The 22,327-nt window shown below is 35.7% G+C and overlaps 1 protein-coding gene and 1 long non-coding RNA gene across 5 annotated transcripts in view; both read left to right on the top strand.

Annotated features, from left to right (window-relative positions):
* LOC129416175 (uncharacterized) overlaps positions 1–22,327 on the top strand; it is an 84,364-nt gene that overhangs the window by 50,403 nt on the left and 11,634 nt on the right. For all 4 annotated transcript variants that reach the window (XR_012372159.1, XR_008635193.2, XR_012372160.1 and 1 more), the window contains one exon: positions 4,712–4,810. This is a non-coding gene — a long non-coding RNA (uncharacterized lncRNA). The remainder of the gene's footprint in view (positions 1–4,711; positions 4,811–22,327) is intronic.
* lbx1a (ladybird homeobox 1a) lies at positions 16,136–19,395 on the top strand. The gene is made up of 2 exons (XM_055170446.2): positions 16,136–17,167; positions 17,545–19,395. Exons 1-2 carry the CDS (start codon positions 16,843–16,845, stop codon positions 18,027–18,029), a joined length of 810 nt encoding a protein of 269 aa, XP_055026421.1. The 5' UTR covers positions 16,136–16,842; the 3' UTR covers positions 18,030–19,395.

The following is a 22,327-nucleotide window of genomic DNA, read 5'->3' as shown; positions in this document are numbered from 1 at the left end:
TCAGAGCTATCCAGAGCGCTAGAGATATTTATATTGAGAGCGTGCCTGTGTGTGTGTGTTTGTGTCCTTGGCTGAATGGGAGTGATTTCTTGCCTGGTCTCCACTGCAACGAGAGAGAGAGATTGAAATAGAGAGATGCCCACCGGCTGAGGGTGGGAGGGACACGCAGTCGTTTCTCGTCAGGCCCTTAAAGCGCGACTGGCAGTGATGACCAACCACATTTGTTTTACTTGCTGCAGTTGAGGTGGCAGGAGGAGACTTATGTGCAGATGGATGCTGCTTTAAAGCTCAAGGGGCTCGCTCGTTCTTTCAGGGGAGTGGATGTTGTGTTGGCCAGTGATTCATTACAAGCAGTTGAGCTGAGGAGAGGAAGAGGCCCGACCGTAAGCCCGGCCGGCCTCCTCTCATCCCCTCAGCCATTCGGAGGAAAGACTCCCACTAAAAGTCACTCGACTGACATTTAAGTACATCAGCTCAATGTCACTTCTCAGATGAATTTCATTCATCAAGTTCCCATCTGTGTGATGCGCGTGTCTAAAAGCTAAATGACTGTCTCGTATTAATGTTCTCTGTTCTCCCATCTGCCTTTCTGCTCTGCGGCTTTCTGGTTCATCTGCCCTCAGCATACCTTTAGCAGTTTTCTGGAAACTTGTAATTTTTTACAGGAAGTCATTGTGGGCATTTACTAAAGAGTGCTGAAGAAAGTTTTAAGCGTATGCCGTTGTTCTCATTGAGGGGTTTATTCTGTGTTTGAGAAGGGGGTGTGTAGTTCTCTGTACTGTTCACTAGAGGGCAGTAGAGTCGGCCGTGGATGTTGTGATTGAGTGATTAATTTAATATGTCAGTGCTTGTTCTTACCTACAGATTTGAGCTACATAGACAGGTTTCTCAGTTTTGGATAATATTACTGTCGGGCACTTTATTTTCTGTACACCCAAATACAATGTCTGCTCGCATTGGTTCTTTCACTGCATATTGTATGAATACTCACAAATGCCATTAACTTAATCTCTCAGACAATGAGAAATCATTGCAGCATTTATTATGCATTATGGTGCTGGTAAGTTTGACCTTTTCTTTCAATTATATCAGGATCAAAGGTTGCAACCTCCCCTGCTTATATTCGCCTCTGGTTTTCTTTTATTTTCAAATTGATTCAAGAAGAAAAGGTGGACTGAGCAACTAACATGAAATCAATGAGAGACTGATGTGATATTAAGGCAGGTCGTTTTTGCCTCTGCTCTCTTGGTGTGGAGCAGCTAAACAGCTCTAAGCCAGTGGGAGCACGACAGGCCAGAAATGTGACATTTTGAAATGTGCTCCAAGTAGCTCCAGACATCCAGTGTTTTATTTAAAATCAATGTTTAGCCTGGAACAGCCTGCTTAAGAGTTTTCCCTGTTATGTGGCTATTTGTTTTCTTTATGTTTCCATCTCTCACCTTCGGTGCTTTTTGCCGTTTCGGTGCCTGTCAGATTGTTGAAAGTTGAAACATATTGCTTTGTTGTTGTGCAGAGACATTTTTTTTAACTTGTGGCATTCATATTTTTTAATTTATCATATGGGACCCTGGACACAAAACTAGTCATAAGCAGCACGGGTATATTTGTCGCAATAGCCAACAATACATTGGGTTGCATTCACTAAGCATGCGTACTGGGGCTGCTCGATTATGACACAAATCATAATTGTAGATTATTTACATTGATATTGTAATTGCGATTATTATTGCCGATTGATAGATTTTACGTAACGTTTTCAAAACTTTCTGTGATGCAGCTTGCATGGTAAATTGGAAACGTCCAAAACTAAATAATATAATGTAAAAAATAGTTGGGAGTTAAGTTGTTAGTTAAAAATCCAAAACGAATGGCTAAAGGACACGTCAACTTATTTTATATATTTTTTTAAATATCTGATTCACCACCACTGTTGGGGCAACGCCTTACAAGTGACGTGCATTACGTAATAATATTACTTTTCTGAAGTAACGAGTAAAGTGACGCATTACTTTTTAAATGTACACATTAATATTTGAGTTACTTTTTTAAAAAAGTAATGCAAGTTACTTTTTAGTTTAATTTATTCGATGAAAAAAATGATGTACTGAATTCCACTAAACGTAGTCACATTATGCACTCTATGCGTAAAAAAAGTTAAAAGTAACTTTCCTCAACACTGTTCATCACTGTATTTGGTGCCCAAACATACTGGGGAAACACGCAGAAATTAGCACATATGGACAGCTGTAATTAATGCTTTTGGCGATAATGTAATTGTTTTACCTATAATTGTAATCTCAATTAGTTTTCGATTAATTCAGCAGCTCTAATGTGTATGCACAAATTTGTTCGGAAAATGTGCATACGGGCGTTTTAACTTAAAAATCATGATTCAACAAAAACTTTTATACTAAAATATATTTTAAATGTATGCAAAAATGTAAGAAAAACTTAGACCACACGTGTGCAATAACCCTATAATATATATCTGTGTTATATATTTTATATATTTTTTTCTTGTTCATGATTATTGCGTACGTCTGGTCTAAGTTGTTCTTATGTTTTTGCATACGTTTAAAACAAATTTTAGTGCGAAAGTTTTTGTTAAATCATGATTTGTAAGTTAAACGTCCGTACGCACATTTTACGAAAAAAATTTTGCATACGCATGCTTAGTGAATGAGACCCATTGTTTCTCGATTTTTCTTGTATGACAAAAATCATTAGCATATTATGTTAAAAAATCTTGTTCTATAAAAATATTTTGTAATTTGTCTATTTAAAATATATAAAAATATTTTTTTGTGAATGGATGCTGTGCTGAGGACTTAATTTGGACAACTTTAAAGGCGGATTTCTCAATATTTCAATTTCTTTGCACCCTTAGATTCCACATTGTAAAATAGTTGTATCTGCCAAATACTCTCCTATACTAACAAAACAAAACCATACATTAATGGACAGCTTGTTTATTCAGACGATGTATACATTTCAGTTTCAAAAAATGTATCCTTTTGACTGGTTTTGTGTTTCAGGGTCACATGTGGTGGTAAAACTAAATTATTTTTTAAAAAGAATCAAGTTAGCTGCAGTATTAAACAAAAAGCCCTAAATAGATTTAAATAAACCCAACCAGTAATAGAACTCTAATTTTATCATATTTAGCCATGATTATTTTGACAATAAAAATATTATAAAGTTTTTTTTATATCTGTGTGTATATATATATAATCCTAAGAGTGGATCAGGTATAAATTGTTAAATTGTAATTGTACATTTTTCCACCTTACATTTTGTATCAGGATTTTTTTTTTTACAAAATTTGTTTAATAGTATATATATATATATATATATATATATATATATATATATATATATATATATATATATATATATATATATATTTATTTATTTATTTATTTAATAATTTTTTTTAATTAAAACTGAACTAAACTATTTATTTAACTAAATAACTTAACATTTTAAATAAATTTTAAATAAGTAGGTTTTTATCATTTCTTCAGTGAAACTAAAGTCACTTATATTTTCTTTTTGTGTCAAATTTTCTTTTTGTGTCATAGCTTTGCTCCCCATACTTTGGTTATTAAGTGAAAAGCCAAAATCTGATGTGCATTGCGGCAATGTTTTTATGCTATAGTCTGTGGTATTAAGTGTAAATCATATGAGTGTTTGACAGATGATAAAAACAGTTCACTGGGTTTAGTTTTGTTAACCAAAACGACTACATCCTTGGCCCCGTGGGCATGTTAAAATTCATGACTCTCTTGATTTTTATTCATAAGCCCCAACCTTGATGAAGCTGTCAGGACTGGAAGACACACGAGGGGTCAGAACATACTCTTTTAAACACTCGTGACCTCGCGCTGATGAGCCTAATTCACACATCCTCAAGGCCTTTCCCCTGAGCCCACCAATCACAATAGCCTCCCACTTGACCCGCGACCCTCCACGGGGGTCTCCCATTGGCCGCGTACTGAAAAGAAGGAGGGAGACATCACTGCTCATGCTCATCTCCATCACAATGGCAACATATGTTTGTGTTCATTTGAACGCATGGAGCTGGCAGAGTCCATATTAGCCTGACGACAGGGACCAGGTGCCCGAACCCCACACGCTCACAACCGACACCCACGGTCGCAGGCACAAGGGAAAGTCAACACTGAACGAAACACTTCTTCTCTGATTTATAACACCCTCCCAAGCTAAATCACTGAAGCTAGTATATCCATTTAGCACAGAGAAAGAGCGCTCTGTATGTTTGCGTATTGGGTATGCTGTTGTAAACATTGATGGGATCATATGCACTTTGGCATTCTGTACTATGGAGTTGTTGATTGATTATAAACTCTTGAAATAGTATATCAGAGTGTGCCTGGGTTACAGGATTTCACTTCGTGCCCTGTGCAAACAGCTTACCGCTGATTAAACATTGATTTTCCTCAGCACCCTCTCACCCTGATAAATAGAGCATTAAAAAGGTCTCCACAAATAATACCATTGTGGAATAATAAAATTTGTTATATCTTGGGAACCACAATGCTATGAGTATATCTTGGATTATTGCGTTTTGATCATCTTGCATAGTGCAAGTGAAAGTTATTATTACCTACAGTCCACAGACATATCCTTACCATATATAAATGAGAAGAGGTGCTTCCACCCTTAAAAACTTTTGCTTTTTTTGTTGCAGGGATGATGAACAACTGTGAAAGTGAGGTGAAGGGGAGCAAGGAGGAGAGAAGGAGAACGACAGAGTTTAGCTTGCATAGCAGACTTCTTCTCTATCATGGTAAGTGAGCTCCTCCTAATTACTATTCAATAAACTTCCGTTAAATTAACAGCTCAATAGGCAACAACATCTGCTGTATGTGGCAGGCCAGTGAGTCGTATATCTTCCCCAAGCCTTTCACTTTCTCTCTTTTTCCCCCTATGTCTTACGTCCCACCAACAGATTGTTTTCTGTATGGCTGTCATCTTCCACTTCTCTCTCTCTTTCACTACATCTGTATGAATTTGTGTATAGATTTGCCATTTACTTTATAATTTACAAAAAGCATGTTTTTTTCATAATCAAATAATAATATCATTGTACTTTACTATGATACTTTATATTTGGTCTTTTTGATATTATCAGCATTGGATTATGATTGTGACCCTGCCTGTAAAATCCAGACTAAAGTCTCATAATCTAATTTTGAGACTTATTAGGAGTATCAAAGTTTGATTTCATAGATAGATTTCCCTTTAATTTTAATCTTAGACATGACCTTACAATTAAATATATCAAGATTATATTTTCACAGAATGTTTTTTACATTACGTATGATCATGTGTGTACATTTTATATAACAGTTGGGTGGGCAATAAACATAAAATTTCATAAAAAAGAGGACACAAAAAATACACCCAAGATTGAACTTTAATGTACAGAGGAAAAGCCATATATTCTATTATCAAAGAAATTAATTTATTTATTTAAATATTTTTTTTACTTTACAATCAAACTATATTTGAACTTAATTTTTAACATAATGACTTAATTTTTAATATAATGAATATATATATATATATGTATGTATGTATGTATGTATGTATGTATATATATATATATATATATATATACACACATATACATATACTTATATATATATACATATATATATATATATATATATGTATGTATGTATGTATGTATGTATGTTATAACGTTAGCTAACAGTCATTATGTATAATGTGAAATAATCACTTTATCTGATGTTTAAAATTAAAATTTGAATAAAATACACTCTAAAAAGTGGTGCTGATGAATAGTACTAAAAGCTCGTAAGCATAGGGGAACTATTTTTAGCAACACTTAAGGTTCAACATGGCACAATAAGGTTCTACATGGGTGCTACACAGGTTCTACATAGGTGATATTTAGAACTAAAAATGGTTCCTCTATGATTAAGAGCCAGTGAAACACTTTTAGTGCTATTTAGCACCATGTTTAGAGTGTAGCTTTGACAGCCGACTTACTGAAGTTTCACAACTACTTAACAACTTCGTTCTCTCTCACCGGACTTGTGTGTGTGTAAATGAGGTAAACGGGAAAGCGGGCAGTGGACCAATCCACTGTGAGGCAAAGGAGAGGGGACTCACAATGTCTCTAAACTTAAAATGCATTTTTTCTGCCTCGTTTGGATTTGTATTGGTTTACTACTAACACTGTTTTTTTAAGTATGTGGGTGATTCTCACGAAATCTAGACTTAGAAGGTGTCCAGCATCAGATTTTTTTTAAAAGCCATTGAAGCCAATTTTTTTGCAAATATAAGATTAAGGTCTGAACTTTCTATTACCATTATTTTTAGAGGATTTAAAAAATATTTCCTATAGAATTATTTACATTTTTTAGATTATCATTATCAAAAATTATCAGTACCGCAACATGATATTACATTAAATATATGCATTTACAAACTCATGTTCCGGTAATGAGAACTAAAAAGTTGTCTATACTAAGACAAACAAAATTACAACTTTTATCTGGAGAGAAAAAATAAGACCTGCTTACCTGGTAGCCATCTTGAGTGTCACAGTCAATTATGTCCATTCCAACAATAATTTTTTTTTTAAATGTTAGTTCCTTGAGGGCTTAAACAATGATTGAAAATTGTTGCGGAGGATGAGAAAATTGGACTTGGAAACATTTATATTCCTTATTATTGTCTCTACATTTACCAATGATCACCAAATACCACATGTTTCTTTACTGTTAATGTTTATAGTATAACATGCACTGAAGATTTTTATTTTTTAGATTTTTTAATAATCAATATTTCCATGTCAAACAACCCAAATCCAGTCATGGACATGTTGCGGTAATGAAACTTTTCCCCTTAAATGTGGAAAAAACAACAAAATTGGTTTGGTATGATGTCATTTTAAATAATGTGCAAAATAGTACACAAGGGTATGTTTGTAATTGTATGCTAAGCTTCTTATTTTAAAACTCTTACTTTGCATTTACTTTTTTTATCAAAATGTTTCATGACACCTCATAAGTCAAATTTTGCGAGAATCACCCATATATATTTATATTATTTATAATACACGTGGTGTTTAATATTAATTTCAGTGGAACCTGATCCCCTGCCCCGGGATTTCCACCTATGCATAGGATGATTAGAAAACAAAATAAATCACAAAAAAATTACTTTATCTGGATTTTCACAGGCAGGGTCACAAATTTGCAATTAAAAATATTTATAAACCATGGACAGCGTTGTAAATAGAAACAATTTCTTTTTTTTTTTGAGTAGTAGACAATTCAGTATAAATCTACATACCATTGTCAGTATCGCCCATGAAAGCATACTTTTGGATATGTACCACAGCAGTACCACAATGTTCAAGTATCTAGCACATACCATACTACACAAATACGATTCGACCAATCACGTTCCTGGTAGGTTTATGAAAAACTGTATAATTCAGCAATTTTCCAGTCTGACATCTGAGAGTTGAGCGGTGAGCGGCTGTCCGGCTGTCTGTCAATGAAAGATTAGTTGCTCGGCTCGCTCTTTCCACTCTGCTGTCACAATGGGCCAGGCAGCTGCCAGACTCATCCAGGGGCATCGCTCACCGCTAATGAACATATCAGTTCAGTCCAACACCCGCCCAGACGCTTCTCGTGCGGACATGAAGAAGAGGGGCGAGGAAAGGCTAACCGAATTAGCCATTCTCAAGTGGTTGGAGAAGACACATCGAGGATGATGCAAATAGGTTGGGTTTTTTTTATATGGTATGTCTGCGACGATTATCAGTGCTCTTTGAAATGGCAAACTGCACGCCGATGCCAGACCTCATTTCTCATCTTCCTCTCACCTGTTCCACACTGCAGAGCTCACAGCATTGATCCAGACACACAAGTGCCTCACCATCCATCATAAGAGCAACACTCCCCTCACGCTGCTCAAGGTCCACTCGTCCTCCTTTCCGCTTTTAGCCGCGCAGGTAAAGATATTCATCAGGCCCCTTATCCTTCCCTCTAATGGAAAACACAACTTGCAGTCATATAAATGCAACGTTGCAGCCACTGGGAGGATAACAAGACCCCTCGTACCTGAGAGGGAAAGCAAAAGGGAGAAAGTGTGTGTGTGTGTGTGCGTGCAAACACACATTGACATAAAGAGGTCATCTCATAAATCTTTAGTAGATAGGCTGAGCCCATTTGAGTGAGCTGTGAGTGAGGCCTCAAAGCTGAAGTCAGCAGGGTCAACAGATCAGGAGAAAGAAAAATAGAGGCATTATCCACCAGGCGAAAGAGAGCGGGATCTGTAGAGATCTCTGAATACTTCATCTGTACCGCATCTCCTCCATTCCCCTATAGTTGTATCACTGCAGGTCATCCCTTGTGGTTAAATGAGGAAAGAAACTTGTTTTAATTAATCCTTCGAAAAGGCCAGGGCTAATTATAACAGGTGAAGGATGGGCGCTCTCACCCACTCTCTCTCTCTCTCTGCTGCACATCAGTCTCTTTGCACACCGCTCTTCACCTGTGATTGATAGAGGACTCGCTCACCGAGCCCATAGATTTCCCAAGCCTCCAGAATTGTTGTCGTTTTTAGAGCAGGAGTATTTTCGCACCATTCCTACACGTTAAAGTAAAAACGGACTGTTCACACTTATCTAATATTTTCTTCTCTTTACTTTTGGGAGCAAGTATTGAATAAAAGCTGTATAGTTATTTTACTGGCAGGGTGTCAGTTGGGTGCCACAGATTAAACCCTAATGAGTTAAGCAGCCCAAAGGAAAAGAGCTTCTGTTGTGCTCGACTCACGTTTGCTGCGTGTTTGTGTTCATTTACTTTTGGCAATGCTGTTGGAAACGCAGGTGAAGCATGACATGTTCATTTGGTTGAAAAAAAAGCAAAGCTTTCACAGCTGGGGAGGAATATTTCTGTCCTGTTGTCAGCAGGCAATCGTTAATAGGCCACGTTCTCTCTCTTTGCTTATGGAAGTATTAACCGCACACCCAAATTAGCTCTGATGAGCAGACGCAGCCTTACGTGACTGATAGATCTCCGCCGGCCGTCAGTTTTAATTTTGTAATAAAGAACGTCGAATTATTTAGTATGATTACAAACTAAAATAAAATTATAAATGAATTACCATGTTGAATTGACCTAAACGTCTTTATCAACTGTTCGTGACTCGATATTGAGGGGAAAAACTGGTGATACTTGAAATTGTGTATTTATTCAATTAAATTTGCCACAAAATACCAAATTGCTCTTACGGCACACACAGTGAGTCTACTGTTATGAGACTCCACTCGTACTGTACATACTGTGAATTCTTCCCATACATTGAGTCAATCTCTGGTAGTGGGTAATATCTGTAATAAGGGCATCAGGGGCAGAGGGATAGGTCATCGCTCTCTCCTGTCTGCCGCAGGAGGCTCTCAGTGCCGTTCGGTGGCAGAGGTTGGGCTTTTGCCATGATGGCAGCTTTCCTCAGGTGTTGACCTGACACACTTTGTCCTCCCAATATCTTTTCTCTGACAAGGATCTATTTCTCATGTCTGCCACAGAACTTCTCCAGGCTGTGGCATTAGAAAGGGGTCTGTCAGAAAGTGAGAGGCGATAAGTGTGCTGTGTCTGACTATGAGCTACTTGTTATCTATGCCTCCTCTTTCCTCCACAGGACTGTCAGATGGAGGTTTGATGGATTTTTAGAGTTGTCGTACTAAGTGTGTCAAATTCCAAACTAGTGCCTACTATATTGATGCACGTTTAGTTGTGCAAGATAAACTTATGAGGGAAAGTGTATCTTTTTTGTTATTACAAAATAGAAAGTTTTAGTATTTGATAGTGATGTAGAAATCGATTTCTGCTTTCTCTGACTCGTCTTAAACTTGTTCCTTCAAAGACACGGTCTTGACTCGGCCTCGGACCACAGTGGGAGGAGAAGGACTCGTAATTTCAGAGTCCTCGGGACCAACGCATTTTTTACAATAAAATGCAATGTTGACGGGCATTATTCGAAAATGACATCCCATGGTGCAATGCAAAAGATACTGCCATCAAAGCCATTATTTATCTCTAGAAAAATAGGCAAAATATGATGCATGATGGTAAAAGCATAGTCCATATTAAGACGTTAAGACTGCTCCTCTAAATAATTCCCAATCTAGCTAGTCTGTACACCTAACTGTTGATTATTAACTGGGGTGATATTAAATCATGAATAAGAAAACTGACATGTTTTAATGGTCTTGGTCTCAACATGGTCTCTTCCTCAAAGACTCGGTCTTAACTCAGACTCGACTGTATTTGAAAACACAGGACTCTGCATAGGCGGTATCGTCCCCATCTCTTGTATTTGATTCTGGTTTGATTATTAGCTGTAAATAAATGTGCCAAATTACTACATGCAGCACCCATCATTATTTTTGTTCCTTAATTAGGAATATGCCAGGAGCCATACCTTATAATAATTAAGCAACCAATACATAAAATGACAACCCAAGCCCCAAATCTAACACCAACCCCTGGCAATGGTTTAAAAAATAGAAAGAAATTGAGAAACCAATACATAAAATGACACGAAAAGATGCATGGTATCAAGTGAACGAGCGTATGTATTTCATGGCTTTTTAGAAGATGTGCTATACGCAATTCATGAGAACGGGTATGCTGTAAAAAATTCTTTGCTGCCTTAAATTTTTTGTTGTTTAATCAACTCAGATTTACAAGTCATTTCAACTTAATATTATTTATCTTGACTAGAGATGAGTTATGACGGTCAACTTCATTTTATAAGTTGTAACAACTCATCTCTTGTAAAGATAAATAATAGTAAGTTGATTGAACGAAAAAATGTAAGGCAGCAAAGAATTTTTTTACAGTGTAGAAATGCCATATACTTTTTAATGAACTTGTGTTTAAGATTTTATTATAAATTGTGTTAATTGCTTATACACTGTAAAAAATTTGCTGCCTTAATTTTTTTGTTGAATCAACTCAGATTTACAAGTCATTCCAACTTACTATTATTTATCCTGACTAAAGATGAGTTGTAATAACTACAGATGAGTTTTTTAACTTAAAAATATAGTTGAAAAAGTCAACTGCATTTTATAAGTTGTAGCAACACATCTCTTGTCAAGATAAAAAATAGTAAGTTGACATGACTTGTAAATCTGAGTTGATTCAACAAAAAAATGTAAGGCAGCAAAGAATTTTTTTACAGTGTAGAAATGCCATATACATTTTAATGAACTTGTGTTAAGATTTTATTACAAATTGTGTTAATTGCTTTAATTGCTTTTACACTGTAAAAAAATCTGCTGCCTTAATTTTTTTGTTGAATCAACTCAGATTTACAAGTCATTCCAATTTACTATTATTTATCCTGACTAAAGATGAGTTGTTATAACTACAGATGAGCTGTTTTAACTTATAAAATATAGTTGAAAAAGTCAACTGCATTTTCTAAGTTGTAGCAACTCATCTCTTGTCAAGATAAATAATAGTAAGTTGACATGACTTGCAAATCTGAGTTGATTCAACAAAATTTAAGGCAGCAAAGAATTTTTTACAGTGTAGGTTCGCAGGCACTCTACTTCATGTTGCCTGATATAGGATGGACTTGAGTTTTATTAGTTAAATATAAGTGTTATTTAAATATGTAATTGTATATATAAATAAATATACATTTTAATGATGCCGACTGTAGTACATTTTAATTGATTTTTTCATTTAAAAAGTTGGGTCTTGATGTTTAAAAGTTTGTTAAATGTTATGTAGCCCTATATAGCTGATGACCTGGAACTTTTAGGGGCGGTTTAGGCTAATCCAGGACTAGGCCTTATTTATATTAGGTAATTTAAGAAGTTTTTCCAAACATACCTTACAAAAAACACCACAGGTGTAGACAAAACAATGTCACCGATATATGTTAAAATTAGTCAGACTCAGGACAATATGTTTATAAATACAGCAGCTCAAACATGCATTTTAGTCTGGGACTAGGATAAGCCCTGTTGGGAAAACGCCCCTTAGTCTACAATGCTGGGTTTCATGTTTCTAGAAAGAATAAGAGAAAAATCCTCCAAAAACAGTAGCGTTCTCTTATAGGGCTCTGTTATTTTTGCAAATTCAGCTTAACCATGACAAATGCCCAAAAGATTGTCATTTTGAAACTCGTATCAACTTTCTAATTCTTTCAGTTCTGCTTATTTCTGATGTCTTCTGCTCCAGATGGTCTGCATAGCTGCATGATCATTGTCTTCCACATGTCAAAAGTTCTTAATGTTTTCAAGTATGTCATGTTTTTCTTTTAATGATAAGTAGCCATAATTCATCAAGTGCTATATCTTCGACTTAATCATGTCTGAAAGCTTTTCAAAAAATGGCTTTATTGTCAGTAATAGTGTTTCCACATGCAGCAGAAAGTTCTTTCGCTTTCCCATTCTTACCATTTAAGTAATGATGGGACCATTTAAGCATGACTTTATACTTTATCCTAACTCATTTTCTCTTAACGGAGCAGTCAAAGCCCAGACCTGCAATTAGACTGAAATATCACTGGACTCAGTGCATTCATGCCTTACTCACACTTTGAATACCACCCACGCCATCACACATAGTCTACTTTTAGTGTTAGCATGCATACTCCTTCCATACAGACCTCATGCAGGTCTCTGTACTTGTTTTTCTGCAAGTTGTCAGCTCTGGTGTCACCCAGATCCTGCGCCAGGTCCACATCTATTACTCACATAATTGATGTTCAGGCCTGAAAGCTGTGCTGTCGCCCCGCAGATTAAACGCCCAGAATTATTTTCACTGCAGCCATTGCGGCCAATAGAGCAGCTCGGTCCAGAGTTTCATCTAGTGTTACATTACTCTGTCCTGCTCCGGAGGGCATGGGGAAAAACAGGGAGCATTTACGGTGTTTGGAGTATGATGACTATGATATGAATGTCGGCCAAAATAATAATAATACTTCTGACTGCTTTGAGAAGTAAGCAAACACGGCCTTTTGTGTTATGCTGTTGGTGATTGCTTGTATAGATAAGAGGGGTAAGCATTGGTTCTTTTAGTTATGAGTCTTAAGTATTTCCCTTGTTTCCAGCAGTGCCCCAAGTTTAAGTTTGTGATGACACAAAAGTGACAGAAAGAAATTAAAAAGAAATGAATTGTCTTTTCAGTGAAATATCCTAATCACATTAGACTGACCTTGTGTCTTTACTTTGTTTTTGAAAGGAGGTCATTTACATTATAATGGCAAGTCTTTCATTGCCAATGCTGTACTTGCCAAATGTTAATCCACCTATTTTGGGCAGCAATCCAAGCTACTGTTGAAAATAATAGATAACAAGCCTGGTTAACAAGATTTGTAAGCTCATGTCTTATCATCCTTGATATTAGGAAACTGCATATGTCCTTGCTGTTACGAACAGCGTTATATTTCTTCACTGCATGAATCCCAGCAAGTGGGTGAGAATCTGGGATATCTGAAAAATAACACGCGTCACCTCCACATCATATTATTAACATTGTTTAGAACTAGCCTAAATCGACCATCCTTGATTTATTGATACAAGACAATCAATAAAAATTATTGTACTTGCAAAAGTAAGCATAAAGTATAACTACCCACAGAGTTTAATTAAGAACTTATGCAACCATTTGGTTTATTTGGTGTTATTTAAGTAAAAAAAATTCAAAAGGAATGAACTCAGTAATTTTTAAAGAATCAAAGACTTTTAAATCTACTCTTTAGGTGTCTTACCCTCTAATGTGTTCAAATAAGCTTTTGTGAGTTTTGATATTTAAGATGGTGCTTAAATCATCCTGAAAGATCTAATTTCCTTCAATAAGTAACACTTGTTTGTTTAATTGACATCATAGGTGATGCCAACCATGGAATATATAATCTTATGAATATGTTAGAAATAACCCAAAATAAACTAAAATAAATATGATATATTTTTGGCTGTTAAATTTAATAGTATTTATTAGATTTTCCTCATGTCAAATATTTGAATATTGCACATTTAATAATAAAAAGATGATTAAAAGGTTCTTCACAGCGATGCTATTGAAGAACCATTTTTGGTTCCTCAAATAACCATTAAGTCAAAGGTTCTTTAAAGAATATTTTTTTTTCATACCCCAACAATTTAAATATTATTGTTATTATTATTATTAAATTATTAATGTATTAATTATTATCATTACTATTGTGCTTTGGGTAACGGACGGTGAATTTGATGCTGTAAAAGAGATGCGTTGCGGGGAAACGGAATAAAGTTGAATTGTATCAAATAAAACATTTGTCTTGTGATATTTACCTACATAGTAAATCAAGACGTGAAAAGTACCTCTAGGTTTAGAAAGTATCCCATAAAAACATTATATCTATCTTACCAGATGTGTGGGATAATTTACAATCCTCAGAAAGGTCATGTGAATAAAAGTTAAAGAAAAGATCCGATATTGCCTGTGAAATTGGAGCTCTTAGGCTCGGAAGCAAAGAATAAATTATAAAATAAAACTGTCCAGACAGACATTCACTGGAGTATAACAAAGTGACAAATCTCTCTGAGTCATTACACTGCATGCAGTGTATCTCATAGACCCGGTTTACAAAGAAATTACTGCTAAATATTTGTGTTAAGTCTATCCGTTCTTTCGCTTCTTTTGACAGTTGTATTAAAAATGCTTTACTTCTCGTTAATCAAAGGCCAGATCATATTATTGTTTCTTCAATGCATGGTTAATCAAGCTTTCTAAAATATCAAATATGGATATGAATTATACATACATTAATATTTTAATTTAATAAATCATTTGATCTGCGATAATTTATGCCGCAACAATTTAATGTAGCCTATATACATTTTAAATTAAGCTGTATGTTCAGAATATGCTGATTACATCGTAAAGTTTTTTAGTAGTGGTATCTTCCAGGGCATTTCATTGCGTCATATCTGCTTACGCAGGCATTTTGCTCACTGTAAGCAGGACTAAATGATCATGTCACAGAAGCGTAAGCACCTGCGTGTATCCTTTATTAGTGCATTTCCTTCAGTTATCGGAGGACTTTATATTTTTCCAAAACGACGAATATATACAAAGGTGCGATTTTTTTTTGTATTGCTAATTTTAGTTAATAACGTTTTAGTATTTGTTACTTTACTTTCGATCTTAAATAAGTGCTCAAATCGCATAAATAAGTCATAGTATAAATAATATTAGGCTTAAATTGTCTGTTTTTATTTACGATTGCAATATTTAAACTTGTTTAATTGAAGGAAAACAAATAGCCTACTTTAATCAAAAGTTGGGCAGGAAAAACAGTATTATTGGTGCTAGTCTACTAACCAACAAAACGCACACTTTCTCCTGCTGTAGATCAGCCTCACTCCGGCTGTTATCCGCTGTCCCTCGCGGTGAGCTTCAACTTCATTCTGCCAGTTTAACCGAGGCCTTGTTTTTCTAAGATGCATGACGGAACAACTAAAAACAGTAGGCTAATTAAAAGCGCCGTTCAAAGCATAATTATAGGAAAATGCATACGCAGATTACAGTCCGTTTGTATTTTTAAATTAAGCTTTGCTGTCAATTGAGATAAGCTAATATTTTTCTGAATTTCAAAAATACATTTCTAAACGGTTGTAGTTTAATTTCTGTACATATCAGCAAATTTACCCCGTGTAAATCGACGAAAAAGGTCCCATAATGCCAGATATGCAGCGGCATGAACAGCGGGCGATTTTTAGAGATGAAATATCTTACTGCTGAAGTGAGCTGGCCCTTTGCGTTTGAATTATGGCAAAGAAGATTTGGTGCAGCTGAAGGGGACGATCTCTCTCTCTCTCTCTCTCCCTCCCTCTATTTCTCTCTCTTACATGCACACACAAACACACACACACACACACACACACTTTGTTCTATACTCACAAGTATTATCGGCTGTGATATACTGCCTGGCTGCACTTATTTAACAAAATACACTTATTTAACAAATCATTGAGACAGTAAATTTTTTAAATATAATTTTGGTTTAAAATATAACTGGTATATGCATGTAGCTACTTGTAGTGAATGTATTATTCTTATCATTTAACGTTAGCTAAAAAAATATTTTTTTTAATTATTTAACGTGCTCATTACAATTACAAGTTAGAAATGTTTAAATAAGATCGAACAGGAATATCGACAAATCATTAATTTGTAATAAAGAGTGGGAGCGTTAAGTATATTGTAATCCGACTGAGCTCCTCCTCCCGGCCATGCCCTCTAATTAACGGGGCTCCTTTCCTGCTAAAGTCTGCATCGGACTGCAACATAGTCAAAGAGCAAGAGGGAGAGAGAAAGAAAGAAAGAAAGAGAGAAAGTGAGGGGGAGAGAGAGAAAACTGCCACTGGATGTAATTGATTGTCTTGCTATCAAGAATAACTTGTTAGTAATAGTCAATTCTGGCTGCTTTTGAGGCTGACTGTTTCCACTGAAGCATCAGAGGTTGTCAGGCTGGTACTCACTGAAGCTAAACCGCTATCCAGGAACTGAGGACAGCAGACGCGGCATTTTTAAGAAAAAAGACTCAAAAGTTCTCCAGCCCTGCGGCAAAAGCAACAACATGCTGCTGATCGGCTACATCTAATTCCACGGATTTTGGGGATATATTCTCATTTAGTTTACGCAGTGTTTTTAATTATTTGTGTAAGCTGAGCTATTTAGAGTTGTGCGATTTCGAAACATTTTCTGCTCTACTCTAGCTCCAACATACTTTGAAACTTTAAAAGCTAAAAGCTTAAAAAGACACACAATGACCTCCAAAGAAGACGCAAAAGGCGCCTCGGTTGAGGATCGAAGGCGCAGCCCGTTGGACCACCTTCCTCCACCTGCTAACTCAAACAAGCCTCTTACTCCGTTCAGCATAGAGGATATTTTAAATAAACCTTCTGTCAAACGAAGTTACACACTTTGCGGTACAGCGCACCTGCTTTCTTCCGGTGAGAAGCACCCGAACACTGGCCATCCGCTTTCCACTCGGTCGCTGCTCACCCAGACATCTCCACTGTGCGCACTGGAGGAACTCGCCAGCAAAACCTTCAAAGGACTGGAAGTCAGCGTTCTGCAAGCGGCAGAAGGTAAACAGAAGGCCTGTTTCATTTGCAGGAAATACTATTCTGGCTCACATGCTGTAATATAATTTTAATGCTGTTTGAAGCTTAAAATTGTAAGATGTAAAATATATATATTTTTTCGCTTTTTAAAGGTATATCATTTTGATAAAAATATCGAAATGTGTTTATAGTGAAAACACATGCTACAATTAAAATAGAGAGACATACGTTTCTTTTAAGATTTTGCAATTTGGAATTAGAATTAAAATATGAATTATTTCATTAAATTGTCTTTATAACCCCTATAAATATAACAAACGTACAGACCTATATTTAGCACTTGTCAAAGCAGACTTTTGAATTCATATTAATATTGCAACATTTTGTATTGTTTGTTTTAGGAAGGGACGGCATGACACTCTTTGGTCAGAGGAATACGCCCAAAAAGCGAAGAAAGTCGAGAACAGCCTTTACCAATCACCAAATCTATGAACTGGAGAAAAGGTTTCTTTATCAGAAATATCTGTCTCCTGCTGATCGAGATCAGATTGCTCAGCAGCTCGGGCTCACGAATGCTCAAGTCATCACATGGTTCCAGAACCGCCGAGCCAAACTAAAAAGAGACCTGGAGGAGATGAAAGCGGATGTGGAATCGGCTAAAGCGGTAGGCAATGTACCTTTAGAAAAAATCGCCAAACTGGCAGACCTTGAGAAATGTGTGAATGGTACTCTCGGAGAATCACTGGCCAAGTCTCCAAGTCGATCTAATCACGAGCACGAGGGCACCAACAAACTGTACATGTCGCCATCATCACCATTTACAGACCACACAACGAGCAAAGAGTGTTCAGAGGATGAAGACGAGGAAATTGATGTCGATGACTGATTGTCTTTGAACTGCATCGGTATTATTTACCTTTTTCTGAGATGGTCCTCGAAAAACCATACAAGTTGAAAGTGCCATTAATGCACCAAATGTATGAAATGAGTTGTATTAAAAGCAAAACAAATCGATATACAAAAAATCAAAGCAAGCATGGGACAGTTTCTTCAGATCTATTTATGCAGTGACATTTATCTAATATCGTAATCCTTTAGCCTATTCGTTTAAACAAATAGCTGAAGAGCAATAAGTACCTTGACAATATTCGAGTCAGATATAAACACACACACACATACACACTTAAAGCACGATTGCCCACACTAAAGTTTTTTTTACCCTGTTTTAAATTTAAATGCATGTTTTATTTTGTTTCACGAAATGATTTTATTCGAAATGGCTGCATATCGTATATAGATGTTTCAAAACATCCGAAATTTAAATTCACATGTGCAGCACCGCTACGTGTCCCTATTCTGCCTTTTGGCCTATATCAAAATCGTTTGATAAAATAGTGTATTATAGTACATTTCCTACAAAAGCTATCACAGGACAAAAAGAGAAAAAAATCGACTTCTCTGATTAAATATGGACTGTCACGTTTTAATATATTTCTTATTGTTTGTATGCCTGTAAGTGCCTTTTTAAGCCAGGAAACCATTTAAACCAAGTGTACAAAGTGTAATGTATTTAAAAAGAAATAAAAATGTCTTTCTCTAAATTTTTGATGTTAGTCTGACAGTTTTATTTATTATTTTGGGTACTTAGTAAGTAATCAATTAATTTAAATAAAAAATGTAGCCAATAACAAAGGCCTCCTTTGTGTCTGTAGAAGCGTTTATTTTACTACGCCTCTGACTGCCCACTTTAATTTATTTAAATTTACGCGGACACTATTTAAAAAATCTATTGAATATTTTCTAGTTTCGAGTTGTTTACGCTTTTGATTTTCAAACGCCATAACATGTTTTTCTGTCCTCCCGAAGTGTTTTCAATATCCACAATGGATGTGTGTGAGAAACGCAAATCTGGATTGATGAATGCGCGAATAAAGGATGCCTAAAACGCAGGGTTTTTGGCTCGTTTCTCTGCGGTTGAAAGAAGCTATTTCCCTACAAACTGAAGAGAGGCAGTCGTTTATAGCGTAAGGCGTGAAAACTGGGGACAAATGAGCAGTCTCCCCTGATGTGACAAGCTACAATGAAGCATGCTCTGCCTCCCGCGGCTCTCAATACGGAGACAAGCGTGTCCCACCGAACAAAAAGGACACAAACGTTTGGAGGCCATATGGTTTTTGAATTTTCCTCACAATTTTCAGACAATTTGATGGATTGAGCTGGCCTTCTTTTTAAAGTGTTTCGCTCAGTTTTCACAAAGGCAATAATGCGCACAGGGGCGAGGGCATCTGGGCCTATTAATGTCCCCTCTATTCTCTCCCCTTTCACTCGGCTGTTTTAAACAAGTCTATGAATTACAATGATTCTGACTCGTCTTGTTAAGAAGTTGTCTACAGCCTTTGTTTGTTTGATCGTTTGGCTTAAAATAATAAAGTTACAATTTTTTTGTTACATGTAAAAGCACCCATGGCTAGAGTGACACGGGGGGTTTATTCGGATTGTTTTTGCGTTTAGAAATTTATTATCTTCTTTCTTTTCTTATTTTCGATCAGGTTTTTTATTTTCTTTTTCACAGCGTTAAAGACGACATTAATTTGTGCCCTAAATTAAATTGTTTGTATTTACAAGTGCACCTGCACGTGTAGTGGTACCGACATTTATTATTATTATTTTATTATTATTGTTGTTATTATTAGTGTATTATTATTATTATTATTATTATTAATAATAATAAAATAATAAGACTGGTTTTATTAATAATGTATTTATTTTCAAATGATTACATTATAATATTTTTTAAAATGCGTACTATTTTTCTTAATCTCAGATTTAATATGCGTACTATTTTTCTGATATTTTTATTGCACTTATCTGAATTATTTTACCTTTAAGAAATCTGTCATGTACCCCAAAACATATTTGGGTTTTCAAAGGTATTGACAGATTTTACTATTGTGGGAATAGTATGGCATTATATTGCATAAATAAAAATGAACTTTGTGCAATTCCGATCACGAAATATTACCAATATTAGCAAAATATTATTCAGTTCAAAAAAGTTTAACAGATTATCATAAAAAAACATGAAGTAAAATTATTCTTAGAGTGAAATTCAGACAATGTGATATTTGTCATCGCTCCATTAACATGAGCAGACGCCAGATTCACATCCCTTAAACCTCACCAGCACTGCTTCACTGCACCATGTCACCCGGGTCTTTTAGTTTTTTTAGTTCCATAGAAAGAATAAAAAAAATCTATATGTGTGTGATTTACATACATTTATAAACAGCTTTTCTGCTAGTTTTAAAAGTTTAATTTGTTGATAAGCCCACATCACACAGACCAGAGGAATACATTAAAGGGTTAGTATGTAAGAGGTTAACCAAAATTATATTAGCCTCTGATATCATTATTAAGGCCATGCCATGACATTTCTTTCCTCATCTCTTAGTGTTGGTTGCAGAGGCAAACATACAAAGTGTAAAATATATATAAGGGGCGCTGATATATCTCACGCGCGCTAGCTGGTGGGGTTCAGTTCCTTATTTTATGAGGTGTTGTCAAATGTGGCAAAGATAAGTAATACTACAATCCGAAAGAGCATAACGTGGTAATTAATCCCAAAGTCTTAAGTGTATTTCAGCTCAAGAGAGAGAGAAAAAAATCTCTAATTCAATCGCCCGGAAAATTGAAGTTTGATGCATGAGTCCCTGCTGAAACAATGGGGTTTGCACCCTCCCTTATCCTCTCTCTTTCTCTCTGTCTCTCTCTCTCTCACAGACATTCTCTCTTTCCCACCTCAACCATTTACTCTTTCTTTTTTTGGCTAATTGTTTGATTAGAAAAGAGGAGCGCTTATACTAGCGATTTTCTGCCTTAATTAAAAATGAATGGCATTTCATAGATAGATGGATAGATGCTAGATCCTTTGAGAGTTCTCTCCATGCTTTAAACATTTTTAAAAAAACTTTCATCGACTCCACGCAAGACTATATGTCACAACAGTGTATGATTCGAGGTGAAAAATTAAGCAGATTTACCTGAGGGGAAAGCTTGATTGATCACTAAATAGGGGTGGATTCCAGTGTTTTAGTTATAACGCTTCTGCGGGACCCCCTTAATACTTCAAACTTCAATTTTACGGACGATTGAACTAAGCATGTCCCTGACAAAATTGATATATGTATTAATTTTCTTTAACTGTTGATTAATTACTCTCCACTGCAAGAATTATACGAGACTTTTCGCCTTAAATTTGCATATTAATCAAATTCTAGTTGATAATTCAAACGAAAAAATGGATCTGAGGGAGTTGAGGGGTATAACTCGAAAAAATACCTAGCCAGATATTTTCCCCTCCCTTGCTGCTAAGCTGCGTGTCTAGTGTATTAAAATCAAAGATGCAGAACGAGTTAGCCTGGCTATTTGGTGAAAACAGAAATTGCCTGTCCAGTTTTATGATGTGTTCATGCTGAGCAGGCAGATCTTAATGTGTCCTGTCAAAATGTCTGAGATTTAAAGGGGAAAGAGGCCTATTCAACATATAAGCTGTGTGTGTGTTTTAGAAAAGGAGCAGTGGCCTTTCATGTGTAATTTGCCATATAAACTTTTTTACTCATTTTACGTTTTACACACGACACATGTATGATAATTTTTTAGACAAACTTTATCAAGACATTTTTATTGCAAGAGCACGCGTTTAAATTCTATTTATTTATTTAAAGGGGACATTTCACAAGACTTTTTTAAGATGTAAAATAAATCTTTGGTGTCTCCAGAGTATGTATGTGAAGTTCTAGCTCAAAATATCATATAGATAATTTATTATAACATGTTAAAATTACCACTTTGTAGGTGTGAGCAAAAATGTGCCGGTCCTTTAAAATGCAAATGAGCTGATCCCTGCACTAAATGGCAGTGCTGTGGTTGGATAGTGCAGATTAAGGGGCAGTATTATCCCCTTCTGACATCACAAGGGGAGCCAAATTCCAATGACCTATTTGTTCACATGCTTGCAGAGAATGGTTTACACAAACAGAAAGTTACTGATTTTTTTCACATTTTATAGGTTGGTAAGTACTGGGAAACCATATATAGCACTTAAACATGGAAAAACTCAATTTTCATGATATGTCCCCTTTAATATAGATGTCATTTTTAGGTCTTAGCCTTGATTTACGCTAC

The sequence above is a fragment of the Misgurnus anguillicaudatus genome, chromosome 11 (genome assembly GCF_027580225.2).
Source record: "Misgurnus anguillicaudatus chromosome 11, ASM2758022v2, whole genome shotgun sequence".
Taxonomy (NCBI): Eukaryota; Metazoa; Chordata; class Actinopteri; order Cypriniformes; family Cobitidae; genus Misgurnus; species Misgurnus anguillicaudatus.
This window is presented reverse-complemented; position numbering and strand designations above follow the sequence as displayed.

Excerpts from the sequence above, each read along its gene's own strand:
- lbx1a (XM_055170446.2), top strand. The coding sequence starts at position 16,843 with ATGACCTCCAAAGAAGACGCAAAAGGCGCCTCGGTTGAGGATCGAAGG. Across the intron at positions 17,168-17,544 it reads CGTTCTGCAAGCGGCAGAAG|GAAGGGACGGCATGACACTC; the intron begins GTAAACAGAAGG and ends TGTTTGTTTTAG.